Source organism: Colossoma macropomum, unplaced genomic scaffold (genome assembly GCF_904425465.1).
Source record: "Colossoma macropomum unplaced genomic scaffold, Colossoma_macropomum, whole genome shotgun sequence".
In the NCBI taxonomy this organism is placed as follows: domain Eukaryota; kingdom Metazoa; phylum Chordata; class Actinopteri; order Characiformes; family Serrasalmidae; genus Colossoma; species Colossoma macropomum.
The window spans coordinates 29,429,117-29,442,684 of record NW_023494805.1 but is presented as its reverse complement, the minus strand read 5'-3'; the positions used below and the strand labels follow the sequence as shown (position 1 = coordinate 29,442,684).

General features: G+C 37.8%; 2 protein-coding genes across 2 annotated transcripts; one reads left to right on the top strand and one right to left on the bottom strand.

Moving 5' to 3' along the window:
- Positions 1 to 456: 456 nt before the first annotated feature.
- Positions 457 to 6,938, top strand: LOC118826619 (E3 ubiquitin-protein ligase TRIM39-like). The gene is made up of 8 exons (XM_036597640.1): positions 457 to 598; positions 3,103 to 3,692; positions 3,818 to 3,913; positions 4,018 to 4,251; positions 4,337 to 4,487; positions 4,784 to 4,810; positions 4,898 to 5,008; positions 5,112 to 6,938. The coding sequence occupies exons 2-8, from the start codon at positions 3,105 to 3,107 to the stop codon at positions 5,681 to 5,683; spliced, it is 1,779 nt and encodes a 592-aa protein (XP_036453533.1). The 5' UTR covers positions 457 to 598; positions 3,103 to 3,104; the 3' UTR covers positions 5,684 to 6,938.
- LOC118825393 (leishmanolysin-like peptidase 2) lies at positions 5,702 to 13,568 on the bottom strand. The gene is made up of 15 exons (XM_036595980.1): positions 13,477 to 13,568; positions 13,142 to 13,193; positions 12,207 to 12,356; positions 11,317 to 11,442; positions 11,118 to 11,202; positions 10,109 to 10,251; positions 9,783 to 9,966; positions 9,005 to 9,068; positions 8,750 to 8,846; positions 8,516 to 8,623; positions 7,412 to 7,544; positions 7,368 to 7,372; positions 6,982 to 7,115; positions 6,642 to 6,732; positions 5,702 to 5,707 (listed from the first exon to the last, which is right to left on the bottom strand). Exons 1-15 carry the CDS (start codon positions 13,566 to 13,568, stop codon positions 5,702 to 5,704), a joined length of 1,470 nt encoding a protein of 489 aa, XP_036451873.1.

Below are 13,568 nucleotides of genomic sequence, written 5' to 3'. Positions count from 1 at the left end.
CAATTCCAGATCAGTTCAGTGTAATACCCGGTAACATTTACTGCAAATAAAATGAAAGCTGTAGAATTACAGATTAAGATTTAATGAAGGTAAACATGATCATGATAATGACTTGAGTAAATCTAATAAAAAAAGCTGTAAAAATCAGTTATCCTGTTGATTTTTTACCGTCTGTTTCATGCAGCAGTATTAAAAAGGGGAATTCCACTGATGTTTCGAAATTTTAGATAATTCAATCAATGAGATGTAAACAAAGTCATTCAGAGTGATGTAATAAACTTTTGTCAAGCAGTGTTTAAAGGCATTAACGCCTATGAAAAGACTGGTTCCTATCACCAACTGCCACTGGGACATTTCTGAATCTGTACATTTCTCTATAACTGAACATTTCACATCAAACCACTCTGAATGACACACATCTTTCGCGTTCCTCTAGTGGGCAGGACAATAGGGGGAGCTACTGAGCACTTACAGAGAAACAGAAGTGAAACTTGTATTAGGAGCTCTGGGCTGCTGATGTCTTTCTTGGACCGAGGTTTGACCGCTTCTAGTACTGACTTAAACATTCTGTGTGAACCCAGACAAAACTGACACTCGGGTAAGTAAGGATGAACATAAAAAAATAAAGCTGCTGTTTTTAATCCAGAAATAGGAGTTTATATAACTGCAAATTAAGTAATGTGAAAGTAGAGAATTTACAGCTCAGTGTCAACAATTTAGAGGGAGGCCTTATACAGATATAGATATGTTTAATTTGTAAAGTCTCCATAGCTGTATAGATGAGATATCCTTGCAGACATATTCATGTGTTTTACTCTTTCATTGTGTGGGTGAGTGTCAGGTTGGAGCTCATTAGTGATCTATGTTTGAGCGAAACCTCTAATACAGGTTTAACAGGAAAAGGTTCCTGAAGACTAATGCAGAGTAAAGAGGAGAGGCAGGAGAGCACCAAGTAGGAAGCTGCACAGTCTGGGCAGGGTGGAAAGAGTACTGAAAGCACTGTTACTGTACTGATCATTTACTTGTTTTTTGGAAAATTACCTGAGTAATTGAGTTACATTTTTGTATATCTGCAATAATAACATGAAAATATTTCTGACTTGTTTATATAATTAAAAATAATCTGAACAGGCAAAACTGAAGCCAAACATGATATTACATGAAAAAAGTTTTGATCGCTGAGACTAATCACAGTCTGCTCTGCTAGTGCAGGTTTAAATATCTTTCTTTAAACAGTATAAAGAACAAGGTTTACATTAAACTACATGCATTCCATGGTTAGATTATTATATAAGCCTTTCTAGTTTTTCTCTTACCAACAAAGTAGTTTAGAATGCCTAAAAGACTCTGCATAGTTTATTACTGTTTAAGTCTATTTTTTGTTTTTGGATTTTTGGGTAGATTACTCAAATACAAGTGATGAATCTTGAGTCCCATTGTTGAACTGCACATGCACAAGCACTGTCCAAGACAAGCTGCAGATGGCACTATACACCATTAAACATCAGCCTCGAACCTCCCATCTCCGCCAAAATATGGCTATTAAATAAAAAAAGAGAGAAAGCAGTAACATATTCATTAAAATACATCATGCATCTTAATGATTTGAAAATTGCACTTTCAAATTGTGTTTTGATATAAAAACAATCTTTCCGCCCCACACGCAAGAGAAAATGTTAATGTAACTGTAGACCCATCCCAATCAGGTGTTTAAGCCACACCCATTGCTAACATATCTCCACAAACATTGGCAGTAGAATGGGTGGCACTGAAGAGCTCAGTGACCTTAAACATGGCACCGTCATAGGATGCCATCTTAGCCATAAGTCCGTACATGAAATTCTGCCCTGCTAGATCTGCCCTACTCAACTACAGTGCTATCATTGTAAGATCATTATGCGCAGTGCCGTCAGCTGGAGTGGTATAAAGCATGCCGCCACTGGACTCAGGAGTGGATGCAGGGGAAACGTGTTTTCTGGATTGATGAATCACGCTTCACTGTCTGGCAGTCTGATGGATGAATCTGGGTTTATGCATAGTGCCAGCAGTAAAGTTTGGTGGAGTAGGGATAATGTTCTGGGGCTGTTTTTCATGGTTTGGGCTCAGCCCCTCAGTTCCAGTGAGGGGTAATGTTAATGCTACAGCATACAAAGACATTATAGACAATTATATGCTTCCAACTTTGTGGCAAAAGTTTGTGGAAGGCCTTTTCCTGTTCCAACATGACTACACACCTGTGCACAAAGTGATGTCCATAAAGACATGGTTTGATGAATTTGGTGTGGAGCCCTGACATACTCCAAAATCTTGTGGAATGCCTTCCCAAAAGAGTGGAGGCTGCAAAGTGGGGGTAACTAAGAAATTGGGTAAATCTGTGTTCTCTATGTATTTGTATGGTTCTGAAACCATAGGCATTAATATGGAGCTGCACTCCTCCCCCCTTTGTAAAGTTTGGGAAGATCCATAAAGACATGTTTTGTTATCTTTACAGGATAATGACTACTGGGATGACAAGGCATAGTGCCTTGTTCAGGCAGAAATGCCTCTGCTATCATAATAGGAATCCCATATAATTGTGCTGGTAACTCCATTATTGAATAAAAAATACTGAACACTATATTTATTATTAGTAGTAGTAGTAGTGATCCCATTACTAATAGTAGTTTGGTTGAATGTATGTATTGACAATAAGTGGTCAAAAAACTGAAAGGTTGTTGAAATTGGGACTTGCACCAGACGACAGTCACTGTCTGTGGTGCGTATCCTGTACAATAGACACTAGCCGATGGCAGTCCAGCAAAACTGGGCTTGCCGAGTCAATGTGTGAGAACAGATTCTCAAAATAAAACATCAAGATCAGAAGTATCAACTTTTAAGTTTGCCCATTCCTAAAACATAGTGCCTGTTCTTTCATTTCTCTGGAACATAATCATTGTATCTGATATTCATGTAGTGGTATGTAGTGCATACCCTGCTGAAAAAAAGTGTTTCTGTTAAAAAAAGTAAGCAAAACTATTAGGTTTTAATCATAATATTTTCTAATGGCCTTTTTTTCAGCAGGGTGTGCACTACACATGGTATTAAAAAGCCTTTTCTCCTCAGGCATGGCTTCTTCTAGCGGCGTTGTGTCTGAAGAGCAGTTGCTGTGTTGTATCTGTCTGGATGTGTTTACTGATCCAGTCTCTACTTCATGTGGACACAATTTCTGCAAAAAATGTCTTGGAGGATATTGGGACAACAGCGACCACTGGCACTGTCCACTGTGTAACAAGAGTTTTGAGAACAGGCCAGATCTCTCGGTCAACACTTTCATCTCTGAAACAGCTGCTCAGTTTAGAAAATCAGCTGAGCTCAATGCCAGCAGCTCTGCAGAGGACAGTCCCTCCAAACTAACCAAAGTCCTGTGTGATGCTTGTACTGGTGTCAAAAAGAAGGCTGTGAAGTTCTGTCTTAATTGTGGAGCATCATACTGTGGGACTCATCTAGAGCCCCATAAGAACATCCAAATTCTCCAGAAACACAAATTTATTGACCCAGTGGAGAACCTGCAGGACTACATATGCAAGAAGCATGAGAGACCCCTGGAGCTGTTCTGTAGAGATGACCAGACGTGTGTGTGTCTGTTCTGCACTGTGACTGACCACAAGTCTCACAACACTGTTCCTATAGAGGAGGAGAGTGGCGAACTGAAGGTAATACTCAAAGTGATGTCTTAATGGTCTTTGTTCATCTCAGTTATGTTTCAACAAATGGAAGCTCATTTTGGTCAAGCAGAAAGATTATCCATAAAAGTCCATAAACTAATTTCTCTCTATAGGCTCAGTTGAAGAAAACCCAGATAGAAGTGCAGAAAAGGATCCAAGACAGATTAGAGAAGACTGAAGAGATCAAACAGTCACTGGAGCTCAGCAAAGTAAGTATTGGAACATTTAAAAAGTTACATGTGGTACTTTTAACTTGTTGATTTGATGACAGAGAAGCTTCTAAAGTTAATAGCTATGTGACATTTTCCTTTAGAAAAGCACAGAGGATGAAATTGCAGGGGGTGTTGAAGTCTTCACTGCTCTGATCTGCTCCATTGAGAGACGCCAGGCTGAGCTGCTTGGGGTGATGGAGGAGGAGCAGAAAGCAGCAGAGAGGCAGGCTGAACACCTCATTAAAGAGCTGGAGCAGGAAATCACTGAGCTAAAGAGGAGAGACACTGAGCTGGAGCAGCTCTCCCACACTGAAGACCACCTTCACCTCCTACAGGTCAGTGTCTGCTTAATGACAATGCAGCACATCACACAACAACACTGCCCATGCTGAGGGATTTCTCCTCTCTCCTGGACTGTAGATTTCCCCATCACTGTGCAGACCTCCACACACCAACAACTGGACTGACATCAGTCTCAACACTAATTCCAGTGTGGAGATTCTGAGGAGATCACTTTCACAGCTTCAGAAAACCATCAACAATGAAACTGAGAAAGAAATACAGAAATTAAGTAAGTGCCAAAAAACTGCTATGCTGTTCTTAATGTCTTTGCATGTTCTCGTAGGTTCTAGAGTTTGGGTTAAAGTGTTCCTGCTTTAAGGTGCACTCTTCTTTTGATTTATCATGCTTGCTAACTTGCCCCATAACATCCCTAGTTTTACAACCACTTCATCACTTGATCAACTACAGTGAGCTCATTAACTCACTCATTTAGGAGTTCCTATGTTCTCTTTACATGACTATAATTTTAATTTAATTTTTACTCTAATTAATAAAAATCTCATTGATGATATATTGTCTGTACAGAACAAAGGAAACAAAAGGAGGCAACAGGTACAGTGTTTATTATAACTTCATTCATTAAAGAGATGTACACATTTATACTTTTTTCACAGTTTGATTGGATTTTTTTTATTGCAGCCTTTAAATGGTTTATCAAGAACTGGACACAACTAGTGCTGCTATTACCATTACTGCCATTAGTATTCCTTATGTTGATGTCAAACAAGATGTGGATTCAGTTCTATGCAGGTATTATAAGAGTGAATTTTATTTACTTTATGCAGTCGTTTGCACATGCTGTTTGAGGTAAGCTTTTTAATGTGTTTTATTCTCTATCCATGTTACATTTTAGTGGATGTGACTTTGGATCCTGATACAGCAAATCGCTTTCTCATCCTATCTGATGACGGAAAACAATTGAGATGCACAAACTTGCCACGCAATGTCCTCTACTCCTCTAAAAGATTTTTTTCAGAACCCTATGTTCTAGCAAAGGAGGGATTTTCCTCAGGGAGGTTTTACTATGAGGTTCAGGTCGGGGATAAAACTGATTGGGTTATAGGTGTAGCGGAAGAATCTGTTGACAGGTTTGAGGAGTTCCCCGATGGAACCTGGACTATCGCTCTGTGGAACAGCAATAAGTATAAGGCATGTGAGGGTTCCTGTAAATCCCTCTCCATGAGAAAGAAGCCCCAGAAGGTGGGAGTGTTTGTGGATTATGAGGAGGGTTTGGTCTCCTTTTATGATGTGGAGGCCAGATCTCATATCTACACTTTCACTGGTCAGTCTTTCACTAAGAAACTCTATCCATTCCTTAGCCCTTGCCATGTTTTATTGGAACATGGAAACTCAGCTCCACTCATTATCTCCAAAGAGTATCAAAGTTACACCTGGACAGTTTTTCAAAAAATAGGATTGTTTTAGTCAAATCTCACCAGTGTCTCACTTCTGCAAATACATGAATAGAAAATACAGATAGAAAATTTAAATCACCATGACACGCACTGTTATGGATGTGCAAACCCTTTCATAGCAGCTCTGATAGCATATTTTCAGTTGATTAGCTAATGGCACAAGTTATTTACATATTTACTGATCAAACTGTAAAGTGGGAAGGAGCCTTGTGTTTCTGTGCATTAAATGTTGGAATTTTGAAGGCTAGTACTGTACTATAATTCACACTACAGTAATCAAATTTGTATAATCCTTTGCATCTCTTCTTTCAGGCCTAAACGGTTGCATAATTTCATTTTTATTTTGTATGCTTATGTTCTTGTCATTGTGATTATGGGCTACAGTAGTCTACTTTTATCTATAGTTGAAATGCATGAAGATAAATTTGGTCACATTATTACTGTGTGGCATTGAGTTTTCTTATGGGTAGTAGCAGTATGTCAAAAATATCTGGATAATTCACTCATTGAGGTGTAATCAAATTCATTCAGAGTGGTTTGATATGAGATGGTGCATCGTAGAGAAAACCTTTACAGTGGGGGTCCAAAATTGCACCTCAAAACTATCATTTATCAATGTTTAGGCTTAAAGAAAAAGTTTATATGACCATTTTGTGTAATAAACTCTTGTGAAGTAGCCTTTAAGGACATTCAACCCTTCTGATGTTCAGTTCCTATTACCGCCTATCAAAAATTCCACATCAGACCACTCTGAATGACTTTATTTACATGTTATAGATTCAGTTATACAGAAATTTTGAAAAACTGGTGGAATTCCCCTTTAAGAAGCTTTAGGCTGCCTGTAACTGTAACACATTAGGAGCTTCTATTAGAGCATGTACTCTAATACTGACTGAGCACTTTCTGTAGAAGACAATGAGAACAGCCAACAAAAACAGAACAGCAGTTGTGCTCAAAACAGACGGCACCATCAGCGTCCTGAATGTTGATGTGGAGGTGGAGAAGTGAAGAGCAGGGTCAGAGTTCAGGCTGGATGGAGAAGTCATTTGAGTGTGGTCTCTGTGGGAGAGAAATGAGGATATGCAGTTTAATGCTTATGTCAAAGCTGGTCTCATTAATTAAGGCTACAGACATCAGCTCTTAAGAAAAGTTGTAAATTAGAATTTATCTTTTTATTCAAAACCTTAAACATGATGAACTGTTTATTAGTTTATTCCATATCTTTGTGAAATGTACAACATTATGAAATACAGCAAGGAACAAGATGAAAGGACAACATCATTTTCTCTTTCTTTGTACTTTACTGACCTCTCACTGGATGTGGATGCAGCAGAAAGCTGAGCTGAAAGAAGGGGTTTGTGAGAAGAGACTGGAGGATTGACATCATGGTAATGACATAATCTCTTGTCTGGACAGTAAACGACACCCCGATAACCAGTCACCTACAGAGATAACCCAAAGATTAAAAAAACAATAATAACACCCCACAAATTAAATCAGCAATGTCACAAGAATCACAATCAGCAGTTAATAATTAATAATATAATTAATAATATAATAATTAATAATGTTAACATAGCTTGAATTAATTGTCTGAAAGCTCACAGGGCCAGTGAACACTCTGCACAAAGCTGTCTCCTGCTAGCTTCTAGTCCCATTAGCATTTTGGCTGTTCCCTGATGACCAGAGTTGACCTGAGCTTCAAACAAATGACTGGAAAACAAAGATTTTGTTTAACTTACCTCAATACTCTCACCTGCAGGACAGTTGAGCCAATCAGAACCCTCCACCTGGATCTGATACATGTTCCTCCCAGTGCACTTGTGTCTGTAACAGCAGCCTGCCACAGATACACTGAGGGAGAAATGATCCTATAAAACAGAATTAAATGGCTCAGATCATGGGAAATTGATTTTCCCTTACTGTCTTGAAATAAAACAGAATCATTTATATACAAGAGAGGTTGGATAAAATTAATCGTGGCTGTTTTGGCACATAAAAACACATGATAGGGAAAAACAAAACAGAAAAAAATGTAGGATACAGACCTTTTAATGCAAAGTACACAGCAAAATCTTCATTGCTGAGTTAAAAGAAAATTCCACCATTTTTCTTTTCAAAATTATAGCATAAATCAAATGATATGAAATGGTTCATTGTAGAGAAACTTATCAACTCAGATTTCTTTACAGTGGTGGTGATAGAAACCAGGGGTTGCAATGTTTGCAACACAAATATAACCATTTTATTTACTGTTCAAAACTACATGTGAACCTATACACCTTCTGAGTTCTCATATGTATCACTGCAAGGTTCTAAATAATGGCAAATCTGAAAAAAGAAGTGTTCTTTGGGGACTATTTTGTCTTTCAACACCTAGCAAGTACCTCTGCAAGGCATATATTCCTAAAAAATTCATGTAATAACTTTGTGTGATGTGGCTTTTAGTGGCATTAAATGCATCCCATCTAGTTTCTATCATCAATACTGTGAACAATTGATATTAAAATCACTCTGAATTACTTTGTTAACGTTTTAATGACCTTATTATGCAAACACTAAATTTAAAAAAACCTAGGGGTTTTGCTGTATTGCACTATTTTAAATGATTTAAAGGGAAAGAGAAAAATAAAACAAATAGGGCAATGCTGTTTTTATGGATGGTTCTATAAATAACTATTTTTATAAATGAGATGTGTGAATATAAAGAACTTCGTTTAATTTTAAAGATCTCTATATAATGTAAAGGTTCTATACCAACTGAATTTCTCATAGCAAGCCAAGAACCATTTAGGACTTTGTTATATATAAAGAGTCTATTTGCACAAAGGATGTTTGGTACCTCTCTGATGAGGCTGGAGAGGAAACAGCGGCTGTCTGAGCAATAGATTTCTCCACGCCACTCCTCTGCCCCATTCCCTCTTTCATTCTCTTCTTTCCAACACTCACTCTGTAACGGAGAGGAAATAAATACAGCATTGAGGAGCAGTGAATATGAGATCAACCAGGCCAAGGCTGAAAGGAAGAGAAGGTGTGCCCAAAAGAGTCAGAGAGGAGAGGGGGTCTGAACACTTACACCATTGGCCAAAGGTTTATAAATGCGACAGCCCTCTAAATACTCATCACTCTGGCACTCCCCCTTGTGGAGATGAAGGTAATGGCAGCCCAGTCCACTGAGGAAATATGCAGGCCTTAAATATGAGTTCAGTCACAAGCTACAACCAGCAGTACAGAAATACTAACAAAGTAAAAGCATTCCATCTGGAGCTTCTACATGAACTCACACAGTAATGAGACAAATCAGTGTGAAATATAGAAGAAGGTTAATTACCTGCCAGTACAGAAGAAAGATGAGAACTTGCAGGTGGAAAGAGATCCAAACAGAGCACCTTCACCTACAAACGAAGCACACACAAATACTTCATTTCCCTTAGTAATGTTCAGTACATACAGAATGTATATATTTTGTTTGTTTGTTTGTTTTGACTCTGTACTCCAGCACATTGGATTTTGAATTAAGCAGTGACTATGCAGCATGCAGAATCTCATCTTTAATTTCAGGGTATTTATTATTCTTATATTGGCTGAATCATACAAGCTCCATTTATACAAAGTGCCTTCCTTTCAGGAGCTCATAAGTAGATGAACATAATAAAAGTGCACTCAAAAAGTGAACCAATAAGGTTGTTGGACAAAAAATAATGAAAGTGCATTTCAATAAATGAAAACTGGTTATGCTGAGCCAAAGATAATGCTATTCCAGTGAAACTCAAATAAATTGCTAAATTGCTATTGAAATAAACAGCTAAATTTTATGTTGATGTAACAAAGTTCTTGTATACCAAACTTGTTTTCATTTTATCCAGCCTCTCTATACTCTACGCTGTTTGATTGAAAGGAAATGTGTGGCAGAATGGATTTAAGTTCATACTCAAAACTCCTACCACAATCTGAGCATAAGAGAGAGATAAAGCTAAAACACTGTAAAATGCAACGTTTATTTGTATTTTTTGATTTTATCATCTTTTTTAATAAATTCCTACTGTCAGATAAATAGTTTAATACATTTTTTTTTCAGATGCCTTTAACCTCAGTAGTAGATGTCTTACCCCCTCCCCACACCAGACTCTGGGCTCGGCTGAGGTTGACTGAGTACCACCCTGTGTCCTGCAGGGCAGAGAGAGTAACCAGGTCAATCCGGACCAGAGAGGGTTCTGCCAGTGCAGCTGTCATGATAGAACCTTGCAGAACCCGAGCCTCCCAGTGAGAAGAAAGACCACCAACACCAGCATCCTTGGGGGATTATGAGTGAGAGTCAGTTTGAAGTTCTTGAAAATTGACAAGCATGTATACATTACTAATTGCATTATTGTGTTTACTGTATGTCTTATTCAGTATAGAACTATAATTCCAGTGTGTGTGTGTGTCTGTGTACCTGGTTCTCCAGCGGAGCTCCCAGTTCAGTGTGTGTAGAGTTGAAGTGTGTATGTAGAGCTTTTATCACACTAGGAGAGTAAAGCCTCATCTGTCCTGTCTCATCTGTGTTGGTCACATGACCATGAGAGCACCAGCCCACACCTAATACACACAACACCAATACATCATTACCAACACTCACAGCACAAGCTATAACACAAACTGTGCAGCAATAGATGAGCTATTGCCTTTACATCTACAAGGTGGACGAACAAGGAAGATGTGTCAATTAGAGTGGACAGTGAGTGGACACAGTGCTTGAAAACTCCAGCAGCACCGCTGTGTCTGATCCACTCGTACCAGCACAACACACACTAACACACCACCACCACATCAGTGTCAATGCAGTGTTGAGAATGAACCACCACCCAAATTATACCTGCTCTATGGTGGGCCTGTGGGGTAAAAGGGGGCTAACAAAATATACAGAGAAACAGATGAACTACAGTCTGTAATTGTAGAACTACAAAGTGCACCTCTGTGGTAAATGGGGGTGATAAAACAGACAATAAGTGTGGATACAAGGAGGTGTTCGGTAAGTGTATTTTGCTTAGGCTACATGATTTCTGTAATACATGATATCTGTAATGCTTGCCTGGCTCTCATTTTGAGTGAGTGTTATATTGCAGCACCTAAGAGAATGATTAAAATAATACTTAAACACAATTCAATAATCGAAAAAGATTTATTATGTAAAAAACTTTCTTGTTACAAAAACATTCCTTATGGTGAATATTGAGAAATATGTCTGATTGCTGTCAAAATTCACATATGACTTTGCTATAGGAATATAAAGTGTTCAAAAGCACATTCTACTTCACAAATAAATCCATGTTAGGTTGTGCCCCACATACCCTCACACAATAATACATACACTGGATTAAAATATTAAGGGCTAACATAAACTCAATATTCACCTCTAAATGTCTCTCTGTTACAAAAAAAAAGTCTTTAGAAGTTTCACTGACTCTGAGAGGTGAGGAAACAGTCTCTCCATGTGCTGAAAAGTTCTCTACTGAAACCCAGCATGTGGAACAGCTCATGGATCACCATCTGTCAAATAGCAAAGATGAAATAAAAACTGAATCTCACACTGATGCAGGCATGTTCTTATTTTCTTATTCTCTTCATTTCGTTTAATTTCATTTAATTTAAAAGCACACTTACCTGCACCACGCGTTCATGACTGAACCCCGTCAGGGCCAGTGGCTCTTTGCAGATGATCATGACCCCCGCCACAGGTCGCCCCTCTGCATCCGTCTGACAGTGTGCAGAATAGGCCAGCACACTGGACTGAGAGAGATGTCAGAATAGGCTGGGTGAACATCACCAGAATTAACTACAACCTGTATTTCATCATGACAAAACTACCTTTAAAATGATACAGATAATCAAAAATAATGATGCAGGAAAGTACATCACATTAATTATATAAAAAATGTATTACACGTTTATACTCACTATTGTGTTGATGTGTGTATAACACATTACATTTACAGTCATTGAATTCATTACATTTAGATTTAATTTATGAAATTTTGGCTGACGATCAAAAAATTAATTAAAAATGTAACAAATTGAATTGTTTTTGTTTTTACTATGAAATATAGTGCATATTAAAGGTATGATACCAACTGACCACAGACACAGCTCGAGCTCAAATAACAAACATTACTCACAGCCACCTTCTAAAGGTCATACATCACTAGAAGTGAGAACGTTTGTTGTTTTTGTAAGCATGACATTTCTCAATAGACATGCTTTCTGCTTTAATGTGTTTAGAAGCAGTTGCCTCCTGTTTGCTGCAATGTAAACATACGATTGTGAAGGCCAATAACTGTGGGCAATAATAAATGCGATCAGCTGAAATAATTGTGATCAGGCGATTATGTAATAATTGTGATATTCCTTTATATCATATTTAGATGATTCATGAAATCTTGACTTTACTACTGTCTTAATAACGTGTGCCTTATTCAGTGTAAGCAGAAAGGAAAGACTGTTCTCAGAGTAATATAAGACTCCAAAGGCTATTAAACCAAAGAGACATTGCTTACATCAGCTCTGCATTTATCAGTGCTCTGTGTGAGCACGTAGAGCAGGAAGTCAGTGTCAGGGACCCCCGGCCCATCTGGTTTGAGCACTTTCAGGCTTGGCTGGTCAGGATGTGGATAGACAACATAGCCACTCAGGTGGTCATCTGGGATCTGTCAATCAACAGCAAGCAAGACTCACAAGATCTGTACGGGCAAATATTTGCTGTACAATTTCATTCTAAAGAGATACATAAAGTGGTGATCAAATATTGAGAATAATGGTACATTTATATTTATAACAGTATATTATTTACCATTTAATAACTTCCACAAAAAATTCAAACTAAAATAGTAAATAAAACAATTACACAACACCTTCTGTTAAAAAGACGAAACAGAAGGTTTAAAAAAGATGGTTCTTCATGGGTTCTTTAGTAAAGACAATGGTTCTATATAGAACCGTGAGTTCTGTGTAGAGCCATTTGCGTGCTTAAATGCATCTTTGCATGGTGAAATTGTTCTTCAGATTGATAGAGAATGTGTTGTGTATGTTTCTGTATAGAACCTTTTTGAAAATACAGCATATATATTTGATCAGGGTTCTGCTATTGCTATGATGTCAAGCTTGTAACAGTAGAAGGACCCCTTTTTAGTACTATATAGAACTATTTTCAAAAATTACACAACCCATTCTCCATCAGTCTGAAGAACCATTTCACCATGCAAAGAACCATTTAAGCATGCAAATGGCTCTACACAGAACTCATGGTTCTATATAGAACCATTGCCTTTACTAAAGAACTCATGAAGAACCATCTTTTTTAAAGGGTGCAGTTTACAAAATTTAAATCTCCGCAGTATCAATTATTTCTGAATATAACAATTAAAGTAAATAATGTGATAATAAATGATTCCAACATTTTGATCTGTAGTGTACGAATAAAATGCTGACGTACTGTCACACCCAGACAGCTCTCGGTTCTGTACTTCTCATTGGCTCTACCACACCTAAATAGAGCAATACAAAGTCCTGATTGAGTAATTATAGTTATTATGAAATGACAGTGAGGGGCAAAGGGGTGAGCTACATTCATTCTTTTCATTTACATACTAAAAGAACAAAAGAATAGTTCATAGGTAAAATAATATTATTATAAATGACAAAAACTACATTCTTAAATGGAATCAAAGGCAGAAAAATTATACTAAACAGGATTAAATGAGTATTTTCTTGAACGGCAGAACCGAATGCTGAAAAGGCATTTATGCAGAGGAGGGGAATGAAGCAAACCTGTTATAGTTAGCGCTGCTGCTGTTCCTCCAGATGAATCTGCAGTACTTGTTGATGTCTCTGTTCAGCAGCAGCCTCTCAGTGACCCTCAT

Excerpts from the sequence above, each read along its gene's own strand:
- LOC118826619 (XM_036597640.1), top strand. The coding sequence starts at position 3,105 with ATGGCTTCTTCTAGCGGCGTTGTGTCTGAAGAGCAGTTGCTGTGTTGT. Across the intron at positions 4,488-4,783 it reads GAAAGAAATACAGAAATTAA|AACAAAGGAAACAAAAGGAG; the intron begins GTAAGTGCCAAA and ends TTGTCTGTACAG. Across the intron at positions 5,009-5,111 it reads GTGGATTCAGTTCTATGCAG|TGGATGTGACTTTGGATCCT; the intron begins GTATTATAAGAG and ends GTTACATTTTAG.
- LOC118825393 (XM_036595980.1), bottom strand. The coding sequence starts at position 13,568 with ATGAGGGTCACTGAGAGGCTGCTGCTGAACAGAGACATCAACAAGTAC. Across the intron at positions 10,252-11,117 it reads CTGTTTCCTCACCTCTCAGA|GTGTGGGCTGGTGCTCTCAT; the intron begins GTCAGTGAAACT and ends TGTGTGTATTAG. Across the intron at positions 8,624-8,749 it reads ATAAACCTTTGGCCAATGGT|AGTGAGTGTTGGAAAGAAGA; the intron begins GTAAGTGTTCAG and ends TCTCCGTTACAG.